Here is a 28000-nt window from a genome sequence, read left to right on the forward strand (position 1 = left end):
ACTGCCTAAAAAGTTTCACAGTCATGACATAAAACAAATAAAGCAAGCCTCTCCATTTTATGTATCTTAATTATTTTTATTTTATATTTATAGTGCTTTTAAAGCTAGCTAGAGGTGAAAGTGGAATCAGAATGTGCTTCAGGTTATTCATTAAGGTTGCATATAATACACTAGCAATAAAGCTGAAAATTTTGAAAGGAATTCAGAAGTTATGAGAAAAATCACACAGTGGCTTACAAAGTACTTTAATAAAAAAAATACTTTAAAGATTTTCCATACAGAGGAAGGAAGGAAGGAAGGAAGGAAGGAAGGAAGGAAGGAGAAAAAGGTTGAGCAAATTTAAAAAGGACTAAAGCAGTATAGAAGAGTAATAGAAGAATCTCTATGTGAAAAGATTATTTGAAGATATTTCTTTGGGGTGGTGATGAAACTAGAAGTTGAACTGAAAAATTGTGAAGCAGTCTGGGAGATTATTTAGTTTGAAGCAAAATATGACAGGACATATTTGAAGGTGATTAATTTCAATTCATATCTTAAACAGTGCACGGGAGAAAACATAGACATTTCTGGTGAAGCACAGGAAAGGGTCGTTTATGAGCCCAGACTATGTTAAAATATGAGGTATATAGCTCAATATAAGGTAAATGGATCATGGATGGATTATAAGCCTATTCGTAGCCATTTTTATGGAAATCATTTAATCATCAAAGGTGTAGCCAGATGCATATTCACGCAGATCAAATTTATGATTTTCCCGTGACAGCTGTGAGCAGGGTACAGTACAATACAATACAGTAGGCTCTGTGTGTGTGCAGCAGAGTGACAGTAGCTCATGCTCAACACCCTTATAAAATCATTTTCACAACACCAAACACGCGTCACTTCAATTTATGTGCACATGACTCCACCTGCTGGAATATCTGAAGAAATCACATTTGAACATTTGCCATTTATTTGTTTGGTCAATAGGGCAACATGCCCGTACAAAATGTACCATGGTAATCATAGCTTCTGCCAAAATACCATAGCTACAGATATTTTTGTTACTGATGTACACACTTAAGTACATTAGTTCAGTCGTTTCAGTAATGCATTTATTGGCTGAAGTGCAGATTACGTCATCAAAACCGCGACAGTGGCGGCTGTTTGTGTTCAAGTGAAAGTGAAGCCGGTGCCTGAATGAAATAAGCCTGTCTTAAGAAGATGGAAAGAGTTCTGTGTAAAACACACGGTGAGTACCGTACACTCGTTTAGCTATCAGTGTAAAGGATTCTCACTGATCAGTTTTACTCTGTAAGCAGTTTGTGTTCACATGCTAAATAGCTCCAGACAATATAATACTATTGCTTTACTTCATACTAATGTGACAGTACATTTACATTTATTTTTATTTAGAAAAAAAAAAGCTAATTCTACTTGTGTTATTCAGGCAGTACATGTTTGTTGAAGACTGGTGTAAAGGAAGGACCGAATAAGGGCAAAAGTTTCTATGTTTGCACTGCGCGTGATGCAACGCCCTGCAACTTTTCACTGCCTACAGAGTGCGTACACACCTCTATATATGTATTATAATAATGTTAGCTTAATTTTATTTTCCCTATATCTATGGACACATTTACAAATAAGTGGAATAAGTGGTTTTGTTTCGCATGTATGAGTCAGTGTGTTGCCCTGTTCTGAGCATGTATGTTCTACAGGATCCCCCCATCTCACTGCCTTCAGCATGAGGACTCCATGGTTGAACTTCAAACACTAATTTACAATGAAAAACAGGACAAATACAAGTAAGGGTTATACTGTATATCTATCTACTGTGAGACTGAAAATTAATAGTGTTGGGGTGCACAGATCCAGTAGAAACCATGAACAATACTAAATGTTCTGTTCCATTACATGAATGCATTTGCTTAGAGATATAAGAGACTCATTCTTCTTAATTCATATTCAAGTGTCATAGGTTGGTCTAAGGTTAGTAATGCATCTAAGATGACTCTTCTCTGACCATCTCTAAATTTTTCTAGGCAGCCACTGATCTCCTTGGAAATTTGTTCTTTTGGCTTGGTCACATTTTTTTTTTTTTTAAATCTCCAAACAATCTCTGTAATTTTCACTCTAAAAGAAAATAAAGGTTCTTTATTGGCATCTATGGTTCCATAAAGATCCTTTATGATCCATAGATTCTTTCCATGCTACAAAAGGTTCTTTGTAGTGGTAAAAGGTTCTTTAGATTTTTTAAATGTTTTTTACCCTAAGAAAAAAAAAAGGTTCCTTTTATCAACAGTTCACTGAATGGTTCTTTGGGAAACCAAACATGGTTCTTCTATAGCATCCATGCAAAACCCCCTTTTGGAAACTTTACTTTTAAAAGTGGATAGAACACTGAAAGGCAGAAAAGTGAATAGGAAAAGATTGTGAATCCACACTGTTAATACTTTATTTATTTCATAATCAGGCTGTTTTATCGCTGTATGCTTGGAAAAACTGAGGGACAGAAGTGGTGTGGGTGTGTTCCGTGGAGAGAGGTACGTATTATTTAAAAATATATTAGCATTTAATAAAGTTTAACACATACTTTACTTTATATACTGTACAAGTAAATCAGTCTTCAGACTTTGTTTTTAAAATGATGAATTATCATATTTCTTCACACAATTCAGTTGTTTTACAACCTTCTTGCAGAAAGACCCTGAGAGACGGACTGATTTGTCAGACAAAAATCTTCAATCCACCAGCCTCACTCCAGTCAGAAACCCTTTCAAAGTCAAGACAAAACAAGACAAATCTTCAGAACACAGGAGGGATCCAGATGCTGAAAAGGATAGAAGAGAGGTTAATGGTGAAAATAAACATGTGAACGGTGAAGATAATGACAGTGCTAAAAAGAAAGAAGGGCATTCCAAGACAACAGAGATGGAAGGGAATAATGAGAATGGCCCGGATGGTCAAAGTGTCTTGGACAGAGAGGGGAGAGACTCTGGAGGTTCAGAGTCCTGGAGGAACAAGACACTTCCTGCTGGGATGAAGATAAAGAAGAGAGTGTCTAATGATGAGAGACCAAGAAGCACAGCAGAGGACGAGACATGTCCAGAGAGTCCAAACTCTGTGAAAGAAAGTGTTCAAAGGCCGAGTGAATCTGAGATCAGCCTCAAAGAGCAGCAGGAGCAGAAACCTACAAAAAAATCAGGCAGCTCTTCAAAGAGCTCATTTGGATCTGATAGGAAGACTTCAGTAGAGAATAAAACAAAGGATGACTGCTCGAACAAGCAAAGCACTTCTACTTCAAAATCAGTTACAGATAAAACTCAAAACCTGCAGAGCAAGAGCCAATCACCTTCATGCACTACATCACAGGATGTGCCAGTTTCAGAAAAGCCCTCAGCACTTAATGTTCAGAAGACCGTACCAAACCAGAGTCAGGAGAAGGACCAGAAGGGCATAGCGCGGTTCGGTGAGTGGAGTGATGAGGATGATGATGTTCAGCTGGTGTCAGTACAGCCTCCCACGCAGCAGAGTGCTCCTACTCCAGCGGCACCTGTTCAGAAAACACTCACCTCTTACCCTGGTTTCCAGGCTGCTTCTAAAGTCCAGGTTCAGTCTGAAGACCTCCACAGCCATCTCACAGCCCAGCTCAAGCAGAAGAAGGTTACTCACTCTTTATTGCTTTTTTTTCTTAAGTACACTTTTTTTCTTAAGTACAGTAGTATTTTGTGATAGTTACAATAATGGTGTGATGTAATACAAATTCGGTTCAACTTATGTTGCTTAACACTCACTTCATCTTTTCCTAGGCCACTCTTTCAGTGGTGAATGTGTCTGCTCTGCCAGATAAAGGAGAGCGTTTGAAGAGTCAGGTGAAGGAGCTGGAAGAGGCTTTGGAGTCTCTGAGCTTGACTACAGCTTCTCTGTCTGGTAAAACTCACTTTATTTTTGGGTCAATGACACTACCGTTCAAAAATTTGGGATCAGTAATTTAAGAAAAAAAAAATCAATACTTTTTTATTCAGCAAGAATGCATTAAATCAATCAAAGGTGGCAGTAAAGAAGTTTTGTTACAAAAGATTTTTTAATAAAATCCTTTTGATCTTTCTGTTCAACCAAGAAACCTGGGAAAAAAAAAGTATTACGGTTTCCACAAAAATATTAAGCAGCACAACTGTTTTTTAACACTGGTAATAATAATAAATATTTCTTAAGCAGCAAATCAGCATATTAGAATGATTTCTGAAGGATCATGTGACACCCAGGACTGAAGTAATGATGCCATCACAGGAAAACATTACATGAAATATATTAAAATAGAAAACAGCCATTTTAAATTGTAACAATATTTTGCAATATTACTTCTTTTACTGTATATTTGATCAAATAAATGCTGCCTTAGTGACCATGAGAGACCTCTTTCAAAAACATTTAAAAAATCTTACCGACCCCAAACTTTTAACAGTAGTGTAAATGTGAGGGTGATACTGTCCCAATATGATAATGAATGAAGAAGCCTCAATATAGGAATTAATTTTTTGAAAACCTGAGTGATTTAGCATAATCCTTATTATTGTGTCTTAGACCAAAAATATGTTTTACTAAAACCGATTTACTCTTTATCAATATTTAAAAACCTTTTCCTCCACAAAATCATGTGTTTTAACTAGCGCTGTCAAATGGTTAATCACGATTAATCGGATCCAAAATAAAAGTTTGTGTTTACTTAATATGTGTGTGTGCTGTGTGTATTTATTATGTATAAATAAATACACATGCATGTATATATTTAACAAACATATATTTATATGATAAAATATATATAATATAAATTATATATAAATATACATGTGTATATATGTAAATATTTCTTAAATGTGCGTGTGTGTGTGTATTCATATATACATTATAAATATACACAGCAGACAGACACAAAGTTTTATTTTGGATGCGATTAATCGAGATTAATCATTTGACAGCTCTAGTTTAAACTAACATGCAAGGGGGAAAAACAGGAAATAATATCATAGGGAAGACCCTCACAAACCCTCATGACTGTGTCAAGGTCAATAAGTCTCTTAAATTATGAGATTTTTTTTTTGTTTTTCTTGTTTTTTTATAACAACTTAAGGTTAGTTCGGGTTGTAAAATATAATTTGGTGTGACACCCCAAAAATGTAATGTTTATGAATTAATAATAATTTAACTTTATAAACTTAATAGCTTCATACTGTGAAAAAATCATTGAACTATAAATGAATTGAATCTAATTATTTAAATGTAGAGTCTCAAGATAAAGACAGAGCAGAGGCAGAACATAAGCCTACACACAGCCTGTCCAATCCATTCAGTCGTCCTGGAGGCACAATCCTCCTGCCCACAGCTCCAGCTCCCATGCAGAAAGAATCCTCTAGCAGCTCACTGGGCCTGAACCTCAGCCAAGGCTACTCCCAGATGTATGGAGGTATAGTGTTTAATCTCATTCTTCTCTTACAGATTGATGTTTTTTGTGCCAATTTCATCAGTAAACGTATTGATGTACTGATTTGGCCGGTTTTCTCTTCAGTGAATCCTCAGAGCCAGGCTTTCTATGGTGGCAGGATGACTGAGAACAGGCTGCTGGCTGTCCGCAATGCCACCACTGAGGCCCTCGACCATCTGCACGATTCACTGGAGTCCTGCCCTACAGAAGACACAGAAGCACAGGATCCCAAAGGAATCAAGGTCAGTTCAGACTATAAAAACTATATTATTCTGTTTATCCCATTCATTAATTCTTAAACTGTTTAAAGGGTGGCTAAACACACCATAATACCATCATAGTCAAATTCACAAAAAATCAATTATACAGCTCTACTGCTGTAAAGAGAAATTAAAGACCTCAGGAGATCATCTATTATACTGTACTCTTAAACATTGGCACAAATCATTTTTATTTATTTATTGTAGCAGATATGCACTTGTAAAATGTACAGCGTATCTCTTTGGAGGAAAGTAAAAGCAAAATATTGATGATCTTGTACTTAGTTAATTACCTTAGTTACTAGTATGAGTATATGGTATGTACTATCCAAATTTTAAATAAAAGATAGCGCGAGTGTTTGACGCTTGTTTTGAAAACAGCTTTAAGAGAGATGAGCATCATTCGCTAATTTAAAATTTTTTTGTGCAGTATTTGGAATGGTTAAATAATGCTGTTATAGTAAGATGGTAAATGAAACTCACTTCACATAATTTATACCGTCTTACTAAAACAGCATTATTTAACCATGACTTTGTCATGATGATCTTGCTTCACAAGGTGGAGCTGTTGCCTCATCAGAGGAGAGCTCTGGCCTGGCTGCTGTGGAGAGAGACACAAAAACCATGTGGAGGAATTTTGGGTAATACTCAGTACTCTTATAAGAATGATTGATGTTTCAATTTAACATGTATTTAGTGTGTTATTGTATTTATTCAGTCAGTCATTACCGGACAACAAGCCCTGAGAAGATCAAGGATCCCAATGTGATGCGCAGGGGGTCTAGCATCACGCAGTCAGAGTTTTGCAACATTATTTATTAATTTAATTTAATTTATTCATAAAGTACTTTACAAATGCACATGTAGACCTAAATTCTGTAGAATCAACATACAAACACATAAAATACAATAAAACATAAAATAAGCCATCTCTGGTATCACTTATAGGGATAGTTCACCCTAAAATGAAAATTCTCTCATTATTTACTCACCCCCATGCCATCCCTGATGACTTTCTTTCTTCAGATAAACACAAACAAACATTTTTAGGAAAATAATCCATCTCTGTGAGTCTATATAATGCAATTGAACAGCTGCTGCTTGTTTGACACTTGTAAAAACCACACACATCGATCATGACGGTAATCCGTATGATCCTAGTGGATGAATCAATGTCCTCTGAAGCACAATGATAGGTGTGTGTAAGAAAATTACTAATATATTATAAATCAATGCTTCCGGTCTATTGTCATACGGGGGGAATTGAAGAAAGAAAGTCATATACATCTGGGATGGCATGAGGGTGAGTAAATGAAGAGAGAATTTTAATTTTGGGTGAAGTAACCCTTTAAAAACATACACACTAGCCCTACTCCTTAAAAGGAAAAAAAAAAGAGAGAATTTTTACACAAGCTTTAAAACTATTGATAGATGCAACTGCTCTGATTTTATGTGGCTGGCAATTTCAGAGCCTCAGACCCACAACACCAAAACTTGATCCCCTTTAAGGTTTAAATACATCCATGAAATAATACGTTTATTTGTTGATTTCAGCAATCTAGGCGTTTGGTGAAGAGTGATGAGCTCAGAAACAAATGCAGGAGCCATTCCATGCACTGCTTTAAAAACATAAAGCAGGACCTTATATTTTATACTGAACTCAACCAGCAGCCACTCAAGCCAAAATAGGAGAGATATGATTACTCTTTACAAACTACAAGTGTGAAATAGAGGTCTAACTGGACCCCTACATAAAGAACATTGAAGTAGTACAAATGAGATAAAATAAATGCATTAATGGCCTTCTCTTGGCCCTTAGTTGAGAGAATTTTGCAAGAAGCAACTCTTAACCACAGCATTGATATGTTTGTCAAATTTCAGTTCCGGGTCAAACACAACCGCTAGATTGCTTACTTGACCTAAATAAATCATAATCTCTATAATTTCCCTGGTTTAACTGAACCAGATTGTGAGCCATCCAGCTTTTTACCTTGTCCAAACACAACAAGAGTGAATTAAAAACACAATTATCTCCTGTTTTCAAAGGGAGATAAATTTGTATATGGGAGATAAATTTGTATATTTGTATAGAAAGTGGTACAACGTAAAAATTCAGCTGATATAAGAAAAACACAGCAACCAAAGCTATGAAGCGAAATGTTTGCCTGAGTTTTAGAAGTATTTGACTATGGAGTGCTGCGACTGACCAATAACAAACAAGTATTCTGGAGAGCTGAGCAATAATCTATCATAATGCAGGAAAACTCTTGAACTCTAATATTAAACTACAGCCAGTGCAGTTCACAGTCCACATAAAGACAATTTTTCACCATGAAATTAAATCTATGGACCCTTCTCACATTATGACTTTTGTTTTTCCATTTGCTCCAATAGCACAAGAATAAATCCATAACAGTGTGTCCATAACTTTCTCAAAGTGGCAAAAATATTAAATATTAAATTATAGCAGTCAGAAAAGAGAAAGTATGTACTGCCACTCACTCAGCTTTTGTTGTATTTTAACACCAATGTAATATAACACAAATGATAGTGTTACAAATGTACATCACTTTAAAAAAAAAATGAAAATATAAAAAACATTGCTAAATTTATAATGTTAATAGCTGTGGAAATGTCATTGCATTCTGTGAAAAGGGTTCATTAAACTTGTTTTATTATTATTTTGTTAAGCTGATGACATGGGCCTGGGAAAGACACTCACAATGATCTCCCTCATTCTGTCTCAGAAGAAGAAGGATGAAAAACTGGAGGAATGGATCTCTAAAAAAGGTATCCATCACTGATTAATAGCTCATACTCTTAGATGTTCAATCTGTGTGTGTGTGTGTGTGTGTGTGTGTGTGTGTGTGTGTGTGTGTTTTACCTGATCAGGGCTTTCTGCCATGTCTGTTATTCTCAAAGTTGTTGTATAATCTAACAGATGCAGAATTGTATCATAATTATCATCCTCAGATTCAACCTTAGTGGCTTCTCAGGGGACGTTGATCATCTGTCCTGCTTCTCTGGTGCATCACTGGAAGAAAGAGATTGACAAGCGTGTGAAGAGTAACCGCCTCAGTGTGTATTTGTACCATGGCCCCAACCGACAAAGGAGTTCAAGCATGTAGGGCCACGCACTTACACACCAACAGAAGGATCATACAAACACATCTGTGAAGCATTTAGCAAATTTTACATGTTGCCCCCCCTTGTTTTACTACATTTATCTAAAAATAAATGACACCAGGTTGTTGGTATTGTTTTTTTTATACATTGATACTTTGTAATGCAATAGCATTCATACAGTTTTAATTGTCCAAATATTTTTTGTGGTCATTGTGTGTACTTGTAAGCTGCAACGATTCACATATCAGCCCCTTTTCAAAGGGCAATCAGCTGTCTTAAGTTCTGTTTTGTCTTTTTCTGTTTCTCACGCTTTACATTTGCTTGTCGTCTAGCTTAATCTCTCATTCTCTCTCCCCAATCTGTGTCTTCACCAGCCTTGCTGAGCATGATGTGGTGATCACTACGTACAGTCTGGTCTCTAAGGAGATTCCTGTGCAGAAGGAGGATGCGGAGAAACCCTCTCAGGACTCTGATCATGTGGTATGAATAGTGACCATAACATTTGAATGATTCATTTGATTGACTGAGATGTTTGAGGGCCTGGACCTGCTAGTTTTGTTGTCACAGCACCACTCAGAAGTTGCTTTTAAGTATCGGTTTCTTCTGGTTGTAGGCCTCAGACTTGCCTCCCCTTTTACGTATTGCCTGGGCACGTGTGATTCTCGATGAGGCTCACAACATTAAGAACCCTAAAGTCCAGACGTCCATGGCGGTGTGTAAGCTGCGGGCCCGATCCCGCTGGGCTGTCACTGGAACCCCCATTCAGAACAACCTACTGGATATGTATTCGCTGCTCAAGTATGATTGGTTTAACTCTTTCTTGCTACATTTCGAGACATATCCCAGGACTTTAAGACAGGCAGTAAAAATGTTTAGCATATCAGATTCATATCCATTTTGTTTTTGTATAGCCTGAACAGAAAAAAACATGGCTTTTGATATTTACAATCCTTATCTAAACTCCATATGTTGTTAGGCCACACGCCTTTCTCAATAGTGTTTACAGCTGTGTCTGAATACACACATTTTACTCTTTCCTCATATTTGACATTGACTATGTAGTAAAATAGTGAATTAGTGAATGGTTTTGGGCACAGCTTGCTGGACAATGAGACACAATATATATGCATGAACATTTTACACATTCAGTTACACCTGACATCAACATGCGTTTGTAAAATTTTGTACTGAGAAAGTTTGTAAAATTCTCTCTTTGGGAGAGAAATGAGAAAAGATCCCAAGTGTTATCCAGTGAAATAATTTAATAAATAATCTGATATTGTTGGTTCATTCGAGTGAGTGAATAACAAGAGCTAAGTATCTGTTGGACAAGATTCTGCAGCACAGTAATTAACCGATTCAGTCCTTCATAGAGATGTATTATGTGGCAGACTACTTTAACTGCTGTTGTTTGTCCACATGCTGTGCAGGTTTCTGAGATGCTCTCCATTTGACGAATATAAGCTGTGGAAGGCTCAGGTGGATAATGGCTCAAAGAGAGGAGGAGAGAGACTGAACATCCTCACCAGAGCACTGCTGCTTCGCAGGACCAAAGACCAGCTGGACTCTACTGGAAAACCACTGGTACACACACACACACAGACACACAGACATACTTGTACATGCCTAAACCTACCCATCACAAGAAACTGTCTGCATTTTTTGAATTTCAAAAAAAGAGTTTAGTATGTTTAAGCCATTTGGTTTACAAGGACACAGGAAGTGTCCTCATAAACCATGTTTACGTTATAATACCCATGTCATTATACACATTTGTGTCCTCATAAACCATGTATACAAGAACACACACACACACACACACACACACACACACACACAGAGTCTTAGTTTGAAATGAATAAAAACCTCAGGCTTTGAAAAGCTGGAAATATCAGGGACATTTTTAATTGTGGTTTCCTGACCTGAAAATTAATAAAGTCCTAAAATGTCCTGGAAATTTCTATAGTGAGCATACATTTTTTTTTAGTTGTGCTCAGACTATTTAATCAACCAGAAATTTCTATTTGTGAGTGTAATTCCTCTAATATCTTAAGTGATCCATAATCACAAATGAAAAAAAAAAAAAGGTTTGTGAAGGTTTGTGCTTCTGTTTCAGGTGTCTCTTCCTGATCGGACCTGTGAGGTTCACAGATTGAAGCTGTCTGAAGATGAACAGGCTGTATATGATGTTGTATTTGCGCAATCCAGGTATACCATGTCACTGAAACCCAGTCTTTAAATATATTCTGTACACGTCTTGACGTTTTGCGTGCATGGTGTCTCATATGGACATTGGCTTGTCTTCTTCCTCCCCAGGTCCACACTCCAAAACTATCTTAAGAGACATGAAGAAGGAAACACTAAAAAGGGAGACAGTAGTAATCCTTTTGAGAAAGGCAAGCATTCTCTGTCATAACATGGTCTTGGCTAAGGACTGAGTATTAGCGAGTATTTATTCTGTTGCTCTAATTTAATGATTTAATGACTGGAGTCAGTCTTAAAGGGTTAGTTCACCCAAAAATGTAAAATTCTGTCATTAATTACTCACCCTCATGCCGTTCCACACCCGTAAGACCTTCATTAATCTTCGGAACACAAATTGAGATATTTTTGTTGAAATCCGATGGAAAATCCATTATGCTTCGAAGATTCCTAAAGCAGTATTTTGAAATCGGCCATCACTATATAAGTCGTTATTTTGGGGTTTTTTGGCGCACCAAAAATATTCTCGTCGCTTTATAATATTAATATTGAACCACTGTATTCACATGAACTGATTTAAATATGTTTTTAGTACATTAATGGATCTAGAGAGAAAATCTCATTGCTCCCTATGGAGGCCTCACGGAGCCATCGGATTTCAACAAAAATATCTCAATTTGTGTTCCGAAGATTAACGAAGGTCTTACGTGTGTGGAACGGCATGAGGGTGAGTAATAAATGACATTTTTTTTTCATTTTTAGGTGAACTAACCCTTTAAGCTTCAGTTAAATATTCCAAAATTGGGAGTTTGAATGCAATGAGGATTAACCATTGACTCGCTAAATTGTTAATGGCTTATACACCTGGGTGGCTGTACACACAAGTGGCCATGGAGAGTGTTTTTTCCATTGTATTGACTGTCTAATTTTTCTTCTCTTTTAATATTTGTAACGTGATGGACAATATAAACTATGTTTTATGTAGATTTATTGGCATTATTATAGTTTCCCTGTAATGATTGTGTTTGTGTCTCAGTTGCACAGGAATTTGGGATGTCTCAGCAGGACTCGCTGTCTTCCTCTCAGCAGCCTCAGGCCTCCAGCACCATCCACATCCTGTCACTGCTGCTGCGTCTCAGGCAGTGCTGCTGCCACCTGTCTCTGCTCAAGAAGGTGACGTTACCTTCTTGTCTCACACACACTTTATACTCTTGTTCACATACTTACACAGTGCGTATGATATGTTTTTGCAGACTCTAGATCAGACGGAGTTGCAGGGGGATGGTGTAGCTCTGTCTCTAGAAGAGCAGCTGTGTGCTCTGTCTCTGTCTGAGCCCTCAGACTCTGACCCTAAAGACACCGTATCCCTCAACGGCAGCCGGTTCTCCTCAGAGCTCTTCCAGGACACCCGTGAAAGCACTAAGGTGAACACTACTGTGTCTAATGTATCTGCATTATATGAGCATCTATTATATTTTATTATAAAAAAATTATTTGAATTTTTCAGATTTCAGCCATTCTGACAGAATTAAGAGAAATTAGAAAGAAAGATCAAAAAAGGTATGTCAGCTGCTCTTTCAGTTTATATGGCAGTGCTGTAGGTAACTGGCTAAATATTTCTTACCATCCATTATAAATATTTTTAATATATTAATCCAGATCATTGTGTTTATCCAGGGTCCAGAAGCACCCTGACCCAGATCATTGTGTCATATTTAAACTAGTCTCCATGTCTTGATAAATCTGCATAAAAAAACAAAGATGCATTGTGTTTTTCTTGTTAATTTTATTTTTCTCATTTTCCTTTGAGAAGTTTTTATTTAGGGAATTATCATGGAAATTACTTTTTTTTTTTTTTTTAAAGTAATGGAAATTTATGTAGTAAATATACATTTGGATACTTAAAATGTATGAATGGGTATACTGTTTGCTCTACTGTGTAGAGAAAAAACTTGCTTGCAAGCTAGCATAATGAATCGTCCTTTGTAGACTATACATGAAATTGACTTTTTTTTTTTTTTTTTTTTTTAATTCAAATTATGGTTATCTGACATACAAAAATGATTTATCTGCCAAAAAATGATTTATAAAATAGTGAAAAGGTCAAAGAATGAACTAAATATTTAATAATCCAGAGGGTCAGACAATTTTGACTCTTTGACTTGCATTTGGTACTTGATGAGTGTTCATTTTGGATTGGCAGTGTGATTGTGTCTCAGTGGACCAGCATGCTGCATATTGTTGCTGTCCACTTGAAGAAAATGGGTCTGAAGTTTGCGGTAATTGATGGCACCGTCAATCCCAAACGGAGAATGGACCTAGTGGAGGAGTTCAACACTGACTCTAAAGGACCACAGGCATGTGATCACATTCAGAGGGTTTAATAAGACAAACATTTATTTGGTGACTGCTAATGTACTCAGTTGCTGTGCCCACTGAAATGAAGAAGCATTCTGTTCATTGCAGGTTATGCTGGTGTCTCTGTGTGCTGGAGGTGTGGGGATCAATCTGATTGGAGGGAATCATCTGTTCCTCATAGACATGCATTGGTAAGCCGCTTCATAAGTCCTCAAAAGTTTTTAATGTCAATTTTTACACTAAAAATAGATTGTGAATAACTACAACCGCTTGTTTGAATGCTTGAATATTGGGAGGTCAGTCATTTACAAGGTGCTAAGCTATTACCAATAAAATCAACATTAAAACACAAACACAACTGCTTCTGTTCATACTGCAAGCTGGTATGCTCTGGAGAGACTAGATGGACATAATATGAACTGGGTCTTCATTCACAGGAACCCAGCACTAGAGGACCAGGCCTGTGATCGGATCTATAGGGTGGGACAATTCCGAGATGTTACAATTCACAGGTGAGGGGTTGATGTTGCTTTTGTTCAGTAAGACATTTGAAATTACACAGTAATATTGCATTCAGCATAGTTTTCTGTAGTGCAAGCAAATCAGCTAGCAAGCAGCTGATGGAAACTTGCACAACAGTGTCATGTAGCCAGACTTTTTGACTTAGTTCATATTTCAGCAACCAACTACAGGTCAGGGGCAGAAAATTGTTTATAATGCTTAACCAGCATTTAAAAAAATAATTAGACAAATGTGTTGCTTTGTGTTTGGCTGTACAGAAAATGGAAGAAATGAATGTAAATTTTAAAGTCCCCCTGTAGTCAATAATTTTATCCCTTAAAACTCATCTTTGATTACCAAAATGACATATTTAAATGTTTTTTCCTGTGGGGAAAAAAAAAAAAAAAAAAAAAAAAAAAAACTTCATCCCTTAAAATAGCTTGAATGTAACTCTAAACCCTTGCCTCATTTATTATACGTGGATCTATGAATATGATAATTAGCCCCGCCTCCACTCACTCGAGCTCAGAGATCGACTGGCTCAACTTACTGAGGTAAACGCTGCACAATGGTATCACTTTTTACAACGTCGGACACATAACGGTAATTATTATGATTAGCCTTTTGCTTGACTACATTATCAAACAGCTAATAATGTGTTGCTAATGTTACATAAACCATGTTACCGTTCACCATTTCAAAGTCAGACAGCTGCCTTCTAAAAAATCAATATCCTTAGAAACGCTTTAAACAACTAAGAACATCAGTGGAGAAAGGCATATAGTTCATCATAGCATCGTAATACACCTGCTATATTGCTAAATCTACCCGATTTTTTTTTTTTTTTTTTCTTTTCATATCAACAGAAAAAAAAAATATCGGGATAACCTGGCTTCTTTTGAGACTCCCTTGTGCAGTCAGTTAATGATATGACGTATAAACTTATGAATTTGCACATGGTTTGTCTGAAAGCATATTAAAAACACCACATAGACATATAAACAACATTAAAAACTTGATTTTCACCACAGGGGGACTTCATGAATTCATGTCCATCCAAAAGTAATAGAGCCTGATTATGTCACAGTTAATTGAATAATTATGCAACTTAAGATTGAATTAAACTCTGAATATCTTTCAAATATTTGACTTCACTAACTTTGCAAACTTAGTTTAGTAAAATTAGACTTTCTTTGAGAGCACACATCGTATCTACCTGGCACATTGTGAACACACATTCATTTCCAATCAGACTGCTGCATCCTGACAGACAGGGATTGCATAGAAGCCAGATAATCAGATCAGAACGGCCAGTTTTCTGACCGTCGGTCAGTGAATAGTTTGTGGGTGGTCCATGAGCGTGCTCCCTGAGGCTTGTCTAAGAAATATTAAATTATAAATATATTTGACTCTACATCCAAATATAATTTATGTCTTGCGTTTACAGTTATTTTAAAATTCCGGATACTAACTTTACACCGTATATTATCTGTCAGTGAATAGTGTCATGTGGTTCTATCTACCCACAGGTTTGTGTGTGACGGTACAGTGGAAGACAAGATCTCTTCTCTACAGGAGAAGAAGAAGGAGCTGGCTCAGAAAGTCTTGTCTGGAACTGGATCCTCATTCACTAAACTGTCTCTGGCAGATCTCAGGGTCATCTTTGGTGTATAATGTGCATTTTATTTCAGAAAGTAAATAATATACAGTCTCAACATCATTTTATCTACTTTTGTTGTTGTCATGAAAGCAAAGACTTTGTTCAAATGCTGCATGTTTAAATTGAATAAATTTAAGGAATATCACTGGGTAATTGTCTTGTCTTTTTAAATTGTTCCTCAGCTGTACTATAAAAGGCAAAATATCCGAGATTTGGTCTGTTAAGAAATAGTGGCTCCCTGCAAAAAGTTTTATTCAACAGATTATTAAATATATAGATTTTATGAGTATCAGTAAAATCTGTGTCCCATTCACTGAGAGAGACACTATGACAAAGCAAGGAGAACTTTACCATTTAAATGCTGTAATTTTGAATAATTTACAATGCATAAAATTAGTATGTAATTAAATTTAATAGTAGCCTTTGTAATCAAAATGAATTTTAATAAATAAAAATATTGTTAAAAATCACACATTATTTGTTGTTTGTCACACGTAGTAGACCATTTTTGTGCCGTGTGTAATAGGAGGATTTTAAACCCGGCTACCACCGCAAATAGATTTAAAACCTGTGGGAAGCACTGCATTCCTATACCGATCACAGATTCTCAGCCACAAAGTCTTTAACTTAGGATGTCTTCTTTCAAATGAGCTAATTTTTACTTTTCTGTGAGCTTTTTTTGCTAAATAATCCACTGTTGCGTTGCGGATGGCTGCAACAAAAAATTCACTCAAATGGAGTAACATGTATCTCCACACCATCGTCAAAACGTGACTTGCATCCTGGGATGATGACGATGATATACATATCAGGCATGTCTTCAAAACTGAGCTTTCAAATGAGATGTCAATCAAGTTCCTATAGGCCATGAATAGGAACTGTACTGTTAACCTCTTTATTGTCACCCCCCTTTTTGAGCATATGTGTGAAAATGCACTATTGAACCTTAAATGGTTATAATTCAAGAAAGCTTTGGAATATAGACCTAAGTACTGTATTAAACATTTTATATTTTATGTGAAATACATATTTTACAAAATATTTCTTACTTTTAAATTTATATAAATTCAAAGCCATATGTCTAACCAAGCTGTGTTCTAAATTTGAAGTTGATAACACAAAAATTTAAGTTCCTATGAAATTTTGTTTAGTCTCTTTCACCCAAGTGCATATTTTTGGATTTCCGCCTGAATTTGACATACCCAAGTTTAAATGTTCACCCTACACACATACAGTGGAAGAATTTTATTTTTTTTTTATTTTTTTTTTTAAATCCTGTCTTTGAAAATCTGTAATTTAGGTTCCGCTTGCTCTAGGGACCAGGTGTTTGTTTTGTTTGATTCCACTAGGTAGCAGAATACACCAGAAAAAAAAGAATGTTGACTCTGTCATATTTTAAATATAAAATATTCAAATATAACAGTGGAATCTATGAGTATCCTTTGCTACAACAAATTTTTCAAAATACTGTACCCCAAAAATCCTATTTTTGATATATAGTATAGCACTTCAGAACAAGTAATAGGCCTATGCAAAATGGCATAAAAGAATGAGACCCACTATATATATAGGCCTACATATTTATTTTACAGTTTTATTTTCCTTTCAGGAGACAAAGACTCTATAAAACCTATAAAATATCATATAATGTCATTACAATTTAGAACAGGATCCACATCCTCCACATTTATGTTATTTCACTGCTGTGCATCATTTGGATATGTGGTCTTGTGTTGTGCATCACCTTCACTTGTCTGCTGGTGATGTGAGCCCATCTGTGCAAGGGTTTGCTAGTGGTGCATTTCAGAATCTGAAACGAAGAAACCGGTGTTTATGCCCATATTTAGTTGTTTGATTTGCAATAATATACGTTTTATAACATTAAAATGCGGATTTACCACAACTGCGTAATTTTATTTAAGTTTGCAAAGTTATGGCCTGTTGCGCAAGCAGTGTTACATATTCTCTGTTTTGTCAAATAACAGCTTATTGGTTTAGTTGCTGTGTTTTCCCAATTCAAAATAATGATTCAACCTAAAAATACATATTAGCCTTCTAAATTTAGAAATATACGATCTTACCAGTCAAACGAGTCAAACGTAGGCTCCTCTTCCTCGACAAATGCAACCTCTAGGGCCTCATTTATAAAATGTTGCGCAGAAACCGTCCTAAATTTGATCTTACGCTCATTTCTCTGATGTGCGTACGTGTGATTCACAGAATGAACATACACACAGAAAACTCTTAAGATCAAATATGTACGTACGCACGCTTTATAAATGAGGCCCCTAGTGTTGTTTTCTCCGTTTCCATAACAGCGCTGCTGACAAATGCATATAGTTTCACTTTCAAGTTTTTCCAGTCCGCTTCATTCAGTGTCACTGGGGCTTTCCCTCTTCATATGCCATTTTAGAAACCAAAACAATGCACAGACTATAAATCCACACGTAAATCTTTCTTCAAAACAGCTCCTTGTGTGACTCATGCTACGCACACACGCAGGCTGGTCAAGGTCCAGTCCAGTCATGGGAGTATTTAGTTAAAATGTCTAGGTTGTTCTGGAGACCCTCTGGTGTTTTAGATAGAATTAGTAAGTCATCTGCATACAATAAATATTTGACTTCTGTGTTGAATAGTTGTAATCCTGGACTCTCTAATTGGTCCAGTAGATCTGCCAGTTCATTAATATAAATGATCAGTTCATTAGTATATGATACGCAGATAGTTTAAACAAGTGGTTTTTAAACCTGGTCATTGAGGCACCCCGCCCCCAACTGTTTCCCTAATCAAACAGACCTGATTCAACTTGTCAGATCAAATGGGTGTCAGATAAGAGACATACGAAATGTGCAGGGTTGGGACCACTCTGAACCTTATTTTAATCCATGATTTTGAATCTTAATTTGTATATACAAATTATATTGTATATTATACTTATAAAACAAATAAATATGCAAATATAATCTGTGAAACAAAAAGATAATATAATCAAAGCAAAAAAAATCCCAAAGAAGTGCTGCATGGAATGTGTGTGTTCCGTCTCGGTGCTCTTTGGGTGCAAGTGATAGTTCAACTTGTAAAATTAAGGATGGTCCAAGGCACTCGAATCGTATAAAAAAACAGCCGCAATGCGTAAATGTGCAGACTGTGTAGGCCTACTTGTCACCTGTTTTAATATTTAGCCATGATTTCTATACGATTCGAGTGCCTTGGACCATCCTTAATCCTTAAAAAGATAATATACATTTGACACTTCAAATGTACATCAAGCTGAATGTAATTGTCTGAATGTTAAATCAAGTAGCATCTGAAAATTATTTAAATAATTGTTAACAATTGGTCTCAAGGTGATTTTTCATAGATGTGTGAGTCAGTTCCCCTCAGACTCACAGATATCCTAGCGGACTAGTAACCACGGCTGTTGTTTATTATATTAATATCTAATAGTGGATTCTAATAGTCTAAATACATGTTGAGACTAATGTGTATTACCTGACCCAGGTTTTCATTTACAACAAACCCTCTTGACCCTTAAAACTGTTATTAAGATTTATAATAATAATTATTAGTAGTAGTATGCTTTGTGACCAATGCGAAACCCAGAGCTCCATTTTGAATAAGTAACTGATTGATTTGCATTCTAAAATTAAAGATATCAAAGTATTGGTACATTAAAAATAAATCTTAGTAAAAAATAAATAAGCAATGATTCGTGCATTATCTTTTTTTATATAAAAAGATATATATATAAAAAAAGATATATACAATTTAACCAGTGGGAAAGTATATATATATACACATACACACACAAACACACACACATATATATATATATTAGGGGTGAAACGGATCTCGGTAAAAAAAAAAAACCGAACCGTACCGTTCTGCACACTCGGTTCGGCACGCACTTGCACCGCAGTTCATCTCATATCTGACGACGCATACGCATCTATAATATGGTTTGTAGAAAATAAATAAAACAGACAGACAGAGTTAGGCTAATGTATGTTTCTGTCGATAGATATGCATTCTGGCTTCCCCTAAACTTTGTTCACTGCGAGTACCGTATGCTCTATCTGACCAGTCAATTATGCCGTCATCACCCGGGTGTTGATAGCGCACGAGCGCAGGTGAGATCTGAACAGCACACGTTGCTATCTGCGTTTAAACTAAACTCATTTAAGCCTTGCCAATTTAAACATTTGTGTGCAAGGCGCGAAAGAGTACTTACGCGCGCGCTGTGAGAAGATTTGTGCACTCATCCGAAGCGCGTGTACAGCGCGCAAATATTGAGGTCTCTGTCAAGTCTTGTGCTTGAATGGACAAATTCACACAAAATTATGTCAACATGCCCGTCTTGGCGAATATCCTAGCAAACATTGTCGATTATGTCTTAAGTGGACTTGTACACTCGAGAAAGAACGCTTGTGTTCAGTATCAGTGTACTGATCCGTGTACTATGTCTTAAAGAGACAGCAGCCCTTGCATTCCTGCTGTCTGAATGTGTTTTTAATGTTAATCAAACAACAAAAGGAAATCACTCATTGAGCTTTATTTATTTGTATCTTTGCTTTAATGTATTTATTTGTGCTGTTTGATTATTTGTTCATATTTTCTTTATTTTTATTTGACAGTAGTAATTTTTTACCTGAACATAGCACATACTGAACCGTACTGAAACCGTGAGCCTAAAACCGTGATACAAACCGAACCGTGAGTAATCTGAACCGTTGCACCCCTAATATATATACACTTTATTGACAAAAGTTTTGGGATGCCTGCCTTTACGTGCACATGAACTTTAATGATATCCCATTCTTAATCCGTAGGGTTTAATATGGAGTTGGCCCACCCTTTGCAGACATAACAGCCTCAACTCTCCTGGAAAGGCTTTCCACAACGTTTAGGAGTGTTTATGGGAATTTTTGACCATTCTTCTAGAAGCGCATTTGTGAGGTCAGGTACTGATGTTGGACGAGAAGGCCTGGCTCGCAGTCTCCGCTCTAATTCATCCAAAAGTTGTTCTATCGGTTTGAGGTCAGGACAGTCAAGTTCCTCCACACCAAACTCTCTCATCCATGTCTTTATGGACCTTGCTTTGTGCACTGGTGCGCAGTCATGTTGGAACAGGAAGGGGCCATCCCCAAACTGTTCCCACAAAGTTGGGAGCATGAAATTGCCCAAAATGTCTTGGTATGCTGAAGCATTAAGAGTTCCTTTCACTGGAACTAAGGGGCCAAGCCCAACCCCTGAAAAAAACCTACATCATAATCCCCCCTCCACCAAATTTTACACTTGTCACAATGCAGTCAGGCAAGTACCGTTCTCCTGGCAACCGCCAAACCCAGACTCATCCATCGGATTGCCAGACAGAGAAGCATGATTCGTCACTCCAGAGAACAAGTCTCCACTGCTCTAGAATCCAGTGGTGGCGTGCTTTACACCACTGCATCCGACGCATTGTTTTTAAGGCTTGGATGCAGCTGCTCGGCCATGGAAACCCATTCCATGAAGCTCTCTATGCACTGTTCTTGAGCTAATCTGAAGGCCACACAAAGTTTGGAGGTCTGTAGCTATTGACTCTGCAGAAAGTTGGCAACTTCTGCGCACTGTGCGCCTACCACTTCGTGGCTGAGTTGCTGTTGTTCCCAATTGCTTTTTTTTTTTTTTTTTTTACAGGAAACAATGAGAGCATTAATTCTCCCCCAAACTACAGGCAATTTGCTACATCCCATAACACACCTGTAGCCATTTCTCCACTGTCATTACTTTGGCTATAGATTTCAAATTCCTTCTGAATCTGCATCTTTATCATGTCATTTAAGATACTCGTATCGTATATAGTATTCTGTTGGTGAACTAAATGAAAAGTAAGGCAAGATACACCCCTCGTCCCTATATTACGGTTTTTGATTCTATGCCCAGTGTTGGGGAATTTTTTTTTTTTAAAGTACAATATGTCACAATACAAATGTTACAAAATTGCATTACTTGCTGAAAAAGTAACTAATTGCATCACTAAGTTAGTTTTTATGGAAAGTAATGTGTTACATTACTTTTGTGTTATTTTTTTTATTTTTTTTCACCTGGGCTTGTTTGATTTTTATTTTTTAAAAAAAGGTTATATTTTTGGCAAATGTAAGTTAGTTTTCACACTAAAACTGAAACGAATAAGCCTCTGAAGGAAATGCAAATTCACGCCTGTACAGTAGGGGGCACAACTGAAAAAAAAACCTTTCAGCTGTGCTGCCATTCTAGACTGCAGAAGCATAGGATGCAGGAGAAGAAAGTTCAACATTCAGCAATAAAAACAAAAAATTAAACAAATGTGATGTTTATCTAAAGTTATTTTTGCTTAGTATGGTTGAAGATTAAATACATAAAGTATATTTCTGTTATTTAATATTTGGTCTAAAACTACAATAACCATCATGTTTATGCCTCTACACCTCGCAACATGAGGACAGGAGAGCTGTCAGTCAATAAATGGCAAAACGATGTAACTTACTAATTTGAAAAAGTAACTCAGATATTTTGTTTGTAAATTTAAAAGTAATGCGTTGCTTTAGTTACTTGAGAAAGTAACCTGATTACTACTAGCGTTACTTGTAATTAGGGCTGGGTCAATAAATAGATGCATTGCAAATCGAGAAATGATTCTGATTCGATTCTGAGATTTTCCGAATGCGATGCATCGATTTACTGTCCCAGCCCTTCTTGTAACGCATTACCCCCAACACTGTCTATGCCTAAATTATAGGTAATAACAGGTCAGTTGATTTTTTTTTTTTTTTTTTTTTTTTTTTTTTTTTTGCTGAATGAAACTGTACACATCAATCAAATAATTCTCTACACATCAACTGAACCATTGTGGCATTTGGAATTTTTTTTTTTTTGGATGGGTTAGTTTGATAGTATAGATTTCTGTGCACACACACAGCTGACAACATTAGTTTGGAAGTAAATAAAATATCTGATGAATAGGACATGACTGATAGCAGTTGTTTATATAGTTTTTTAGTGAGCAATCAGTTTAGTGAAATTAAAAGTACATCTCAGTTTCTGTGACCATCATGACACCTGTGGCAACACGACATTTATGAGCCTTTCTTCGTAATGCAACAGGCATATGCACTGCGTGCAGTGAGAGAAAGTGTTCATGATCCCACACAAGAATTCAATGTGCCAGCCTGATTGAAAACCATGTAATATACTGAGCTGGAGTTGCACTACACATCTCTGCTAGCAGAGTGTGCTGTTGCTCCAGAAAATGCTGAACTGCCATTGATGATGCAGTTAGAGGGGCTTTGCCCACTCTATTGTTATTCAGAACATCTTATTACTATATTTAAAAAAAAAAATACAGAAAAATATATAATTACGGAGACCTGCACAAATTTTGAGTTTTTCTGGAGTTGTTGGATTCATAGATTTTTAGACCTGTTAACAAAATCTAGTGAATTTTACTTTAACCTTGTCAGTTGTATCTAGCTAAATGAAGCCTGAAAATCCCTTTTATAAAGGCTTTTATGAGATTAAGATTTGTAGTATCATGTGTTATGCACTGCTGTTTGCATAACAGCAAAAAGAAAGACAAGGTTCCTTTTAAAGTTCATGGCTGTGTCTTAGGGTCACCTCCACATTGGAAAACACTTTGTCTGGACCTGCAAAAATATGTGAATGAAGCCTTGTGCTTTAAGTGTTTACGTTGGTATTACATGTAAGAAATCTACTGGTAAGGTGATAAATAAAACAAAGCAATTGCCAAAATGAAGCAAAACATCCAGAAAACAAATAATATGATTGATTTTAAAGTGGTCAAGCAATGATACATGTAGATACTCACCTTAGAAACTTCAGTGCTGTTTATATTCCATGAAAATGTGACTGACAAGTGACGTCTCCAGATTGGATTTCTTTGCAGACGTATGGACCCCACTATAATGTCCCCTTCCTCAACCGTCACTGGGGAATCCAACATGAAAAGAGTCTGTTTCCAGTGAGTGATCCTGGGGAAAAAAATAAGGCTCTGTTTTACCGGTTTTACATTTAAGGATTCAGAGTAATGTTTTACTCACAGATTATCCTGTGAACTATATATTTAAAATTAGAATCTGCGTTCAAATCTACAATTGCGAACAGAATATCAAGTATACTATCATGTATTTGTATTTAGTCCTTTTCAATTTATGCATCATACTCTGAATATGGTCCGGTGTTCAACTCCAGTGATGGTCCATCCTCTTCTAAACTCTGGAAATGAGCACTGAACCAGACAGTGAAACCATGGAACATGCCTGACTTCTCAACAGTGAAATTGAAATCTCCTTCGAGTCTCTGAACAGAAGTTGGAAAAACATGTTAACGTGCTAACTTTTAAATAATGGTTAAATTTCATTTATTCCAAATTCTAACATTTACCTCTAAGTCTGAGACCTGTATTGTGACCATATCAAGAGTGAAAACATCAGCTGGAGAAGACAAACAGTCCTCAGGTAGGAGATGATGGCTGAATTTAGGCTTGGAGAGAAGCTCTTTCTGTGCAAGTGACCTACAATACATACATACATGTAATATAACAGTGATGTATGTTGCTGATGAATTGGTTAGTTTTGTTTCAATAGAATCACAGTACAGTTTTTAATTACTCTAATTAATTATTTATAAAATTAAACAATTTACTTAATTACATTTATTAAATATATAATTAAATTATTATGAACTACACAACCTTTGATGCTGTACAGAAAATTCCACCAGAGTCTAATATTTGAATGTACATGTGCATATTTTGCAATAAACTTAATAATATATATATATATATATATATATATATATATATGAGAGAGAGAGCTCACAATGCTTTATGGGATTGTAGTTCTTTCCCTCGTTAAAGCCGAAGTACAGTCTTGTACCTTTGTATTTTTTTCTGATTTTTAAATATATTTCTGCTTCAAATCAAAGTATGTAATGTTATGATTCACCTAGTAGCTAGTTGTGTATAATGCTCTAACACTTTTTTTTTTTAATCCCTATATGAGAATAGAAAAAATACTTTCGGAATCAACACAGCTGAAAAAGTGAGCAGGCACAGTTGCACTCTATAATGTTTGCATTCATTTTGAACAACATATTGTAAATATTACCATTTTAAAGCCACTTGATTTGATATTTTGTTAATCTAAAGCAATGACAAGTTGCTGAAATATCCACTACAGATACAGTCAAACCAAAAATTATTCAGACACCAGATATCATTTTTGATATTTTTTTTTACTAGTGGCTGCAGGACACTATAGTTCATTTATGTAAATTTATGTAAGTTAGGATAGCAAAATAAAGTAAACTGTGACATATTATACCCAAAAATTCTTCATACAGTGGACTACCATTAAAACTGATAAAAATTTAGGACTAAAAATTATTCAGACACTTTGACCTGACCATGTTTTGCTTAAGTGTTTTTCTTTAATTGCTAATGCAACCTTTTTACACCACAGACTGAACAAAATTAAGCATTGCTTGGTAATTGGTTGACCTAAACTAGAGCAAATAAACTGTGATAATGTGTGAAATGTTGAAGGTGTCTGAATAAATTTTGGTTTGACTGTAGGTCAGAAAGATCAATATGAAAGGCCTCACTGTAGGTAGCTGAAGTCTAGGCCATAGGGTTTCTCCCAGAACTCCATTTTTTGCCTGTAGTCAGAGAAGGCCTGGCAAGGAACGACGGTCAGACAGGCAGAGGACGGCCACATCATTCCACCCTCCTTCAGCCAGCGATCACGTGCCAGCAACACTGACTCCAACATGTACTCAAACTGAGAGACAGTGATAAAACAGTGACAGTTATGGAAGAGTAATATGACAGTTAAAGTGAAAATAATTTCACAGATAAAGGTGACATTGTTTATCCACTCAACAGACATAATATCTGTGTTCTGTGATATACAGTTTATTTTTGTCCGTGAACATTGAAGTGAATTAAACAGTAATCAGTAGTTCAAAGCTGCTCTCATACCAAAAGGCAGTTGCCCATCCACTCTGACACTAGAACATCCACTTTCCCAGGAAGACTGAGATTCTCGGCTCGGTCCTGAAACACTGTCACGACTTCCTCACAGCCATTCTGCCTCACTAGTTTCTCAGTGTGTTCTGCCATTGAGCTGGCCTCCACAGCATATACCTACAGGAACAAAAACTGTGAAATGAATATGAAAGAGTTTTTGATTGAAGTCAAAATTATTCAACATGGGTTTTTTTTTAATCCTGTAAAGCCCAGCGTGACATGTTTTAGCCAAAAAATATTACTTTTTTAATGGAACAGTTTACTGAAACTTTAGGCAAAATATAAAAGAAAATCTAAAAAAAAAAAAAAAAAGTTTGGATATGTTTTATGTTTGTATTTCATACATCAGGCTTTTATGGCTCATGTAGTATAATATAGTAAAAAAAAAAATATATATATATATATATATAGTAAAATATAATGCAATGCAATACAATGATAATTGATGATTTATAAATAAGGATTCCTCAAAAGCCTGTTGTTTCATACTGATACATACATTGTAATTTTTTTAATTATGTATGGATAATAAAGTAAACAAAGAAAGTGGCTTCAGTCCAGTAGTAAATGTTCATCTTGAAATATTACTAACATTAGAAAAAATTCTTACAGTTGGTTTCTAAAAAATATTAAAACTTCCAAACCAAAGAAACGCTTACCACAACATGAAGGTGGACTTTTTTTTAGAATTATACTAAGAGGCCCTTTACTTCATAAAAAAAGTATGAAGGGCAGAAGGCATGAATAAGATTTTCTACAAGTCTTTCAGCAAATTTGTGTTGATAATTTATAGGCCTAAATTCACATATCAAATATGATACAGTAGACTTGACAGGGTTAAAGAATTTTACTTGTTATTTTAGTCAAATGGTTAAAGATCTGGACTGATAATCAGAAGGTTGTATGCATGTTCAAACTCCACAAGATGTCACCAACTGAATATGACCCTTAACTCCTTAAACCTTCAAGAGGATTGTTTCTATTAAGGACACTTGTTTGATTTTACATTTGGAAACTCCCTAAATGTCAATATATATATATATATATATATATATATATATATATATATAAAAAACTAATTATGTAAATGGACTGGCCATCTGTCCAGGGTGCTTTCCCCTGAGAAACAAAATGGGATAGGCTCCAGCCCTATGACCCTAGAAGGTTGTATAAGAATCAATGAAGTGAATTAAATCAAGTGATATATATAAAAAAAAAGTTTAGTGTTGTTTATATAGGTCTTTGCTATGAATTTACACCTACAATAAGGCTTAATGACTGTAAAGCATTCTGCAAATATTTAATTTGTCTTACCGCTGCAGGTTGTGCTAGAAGAGCACAGAAGAGGCTGATAACCCCTGTCCCACAGCCCAAGTCCATGACCACCTTCCCCTTCAGGGTGGCGCTATTACTCAGGATCACCTGCCTGTATGCTTCTGTGCGGGGTTTATCTGACAGCATCTCCAAATGAAGCCTCTGAGAGAAAGATCAAGATAATACATGTTAACAGAGTTTGTTTCTGAATGAAGAATCCTTTGAGTTTAATCCCACCATTGTATTGAAGTCATTTTAATGATTTAACTGGATGCTTGCTAGATTTTAGATTTATTAGCTTAACATTTTAGTACTTACTAATGTACCATAATTGCCAAAGTATTCGTCATCTTGCCAAGCATCTTCTACATCCTCTACTCTTTTGTGCAAATAGCTGGATGGGACATATCCAAAGTGACCGTGCAGTTCAGCCCACCACCACACGTCTGAACTCCTGTCATGGACCAGCAGTTTATCACCAACTGAGAAACTAAGCTGTCGGTTTAAAAAAGAAAGTAAAAAAGATAATATATATATATATTTGTTGTGTAAAAAATATATATATACTTTTTCGCGTATCTTGTGACATATAAACATGTCACATATAAACAGTTTTTGATTGCTGTTTCTCTATCTGAAGTTATTTTATGGTTTTAGAAGACTAAAAACCAGATGGTGAATGAGCTGTGGCATTTGATGATCTATCCCCAAAAATGAAATATTCCCAATAAATAATGAGTAGGCCTACTTAATTACACTCATTAATACATGTACACTCACTCACTGTGAAATCAGTGTTTATTTTGAAAGGCGACGACCATCATGTGCACAAGAGCATGTACCTGCTCATCTCCTTCAGCCACAAAATCCGCAAGTCCGACATACTCTTCAGCTTCATGACCCTCACTGCTTTCATTTTTCATTTTCAGGTCAAAACTGCTAAATGCACACAAATCAAGTAAAGCAAACGTATTAAATATCTACAACAAAGGAAGAAGGAAGGAACTGTTTAACTTTTCCACAGCGCCTCCCCCACCACACAATTTTCAAAA

The 28000-nt window shown here is 36.0% G+C and overlaps 2 protein-coding genes across 8 annotated transcripts; one reads left to right on the forward strand and one right to left on the reverse strand.

Moving 5' to 3' along the window:
• Nucleotides 1-1008: 1008 nt before the first annotated feature.
• Nucleotides 1009-15713, forward strand: ttf2 (transcription termination factor, RNA polymerase II). The gene is made up of 23 exons (XM_051905095.1): nucleotides 1009-1231; nucleotides 1430-1541; nucleotides 1698-1784; nucleotides 2453-2522; nucleotides 2680-3642; nucleotides 3789-3909; nucleotides 5264-5443; nucleotides 5546-5703; nucleotides 6281-6362; nucleotides 8413-8511; nucleotides 8695-8845; nucleotides 9222-9327; nucleotides 9461-9645; nucleotides 10278-10431; nucleotides 10964-11055; nucleotides 11164-11243; nucleotides 12086-12222; nucleotides 12303-12473; nucleotides 12557-12609; nucleotides 13253-13406; nucleotides 13516-13598; nucleotides 13845-13919; nucleotides 15438-15713. Exons 1-23 carry the CDS (start codon nucleotides 1204-1206, stop codon nucleotides 15580-15582), a joined length of 3486 nt encoding a protein of 1161 aa, XP_051761055.1. The 5' UTR covers nucleotides 1009-1203; the 3' UTR covers nucleotides 15583-15713.
• A 1421-nt stretch (nucleotides 15714-17134) lies between these two features.
• prmt2 (protein arginine methyltransferase 2) lies at nucleotides 17135-27998 on the reverse strand. 7 transcript variants are annotated; one of them, XR_007931556.1, is made up of 10 exons: nucleotides 27791-27998; nucleotides 27267-27443; nucleotides 26949-27110; nucleotides 25587-25751; nucleotides 25211-25386; nucleotides 23990-24119; nucleotides 23769-23905; nucleotides 23415-23577; nucleotides 17650-23232; nucleotides 17135-17378 (listed from the first exon to the last, which is right to left on the reverse strand). XR_007931556.1 is itself a non-coding variant. In XM_051905108.1 (9 exons), the coding sequence occupies exons 1-9, from the start codon at nucleotides 27869-27871 to the stop codon at nucleotides 17256-17258; spliced, it is 1314 nt and encodes a 437-aa protein (XP_051761068.1). In that variant the 5' UTR covers nucleotides 27872-27998; the 3' UTR covers nucleotides 17135-17255. The 7 variants fall into 7 exon arrangements, 6 of the variants coding, with proteins under 6 accessions (XP_051761068.1, XP_051761070.1, XP_051761074.1 ...); XM_051905108.1 differs by lacking the exon at nucleotides 17650-23232; XM_051905110.1 differs by having other exon boundaries at nucleotides 17135-23232.
• Nucleotides 27999-28000: the final 2 nt, after the last annotated feature.

The sequence above is a fragment of the Ctenopharyngodon idella genome, chromosome 9 (assembly GCF_019924925.1).
Source record: "Ctenopharyngodon idella isolate HZGC_01 chromosome 9, HZGC01, whole genome shotgun sequence".
NCBI classification, from domain to species: Eukaryota; Metazoa; Chordata; class Actinopteri; order Cypriniformes; family Xenocyprididae; genus Ctenopharyngodon; species Ctenopharyngodon idella.

Bases quoted from the DNA above. Each gene is read 5' to 3' on its own strand.
- ttf2 (XM_051905095.1), top strand. From the start codon at position 1,204: ATGGAAAGAGTTCTGTGTAAAACACACG. The intron at 1,542-1,697 runs GTGCGTACACAC...TATGTTCTACAG, and splicing joins AACTTTTCACTGCCTACAGA to GATCCCCCCATCTCACTGCC. The intron at 9,646-10,277 runs GTATGATTGGTT...CATGCTGTGCAG, and splicing joins GATATGTATTCGCTGCTCAA to GTTTCTGAGATGCTCTCCAT.
- prmt2 (XM_051905108.1), bottom strand. From the start codon at position 27,871: ATGAAAAATGAAAGCAGTGAGGGTCATGAAGCTGAAGAGTATGTCGGA. The intron at 25,387-25,586 runs GTATGAGAGCAG...ACTGTCTCTCAG, and splicing joins GGATGGGCAACTGCCTTTTG to TTTGAGTACATGTTGGAGTC. The intron at 23,906-23,989 runs GTAAATGTTAGA...ACTTCTGTTCAG, and splicing joins TACAGGTCTCAGACTTAGAG to AGACTCGAAGGAGATTTCAA.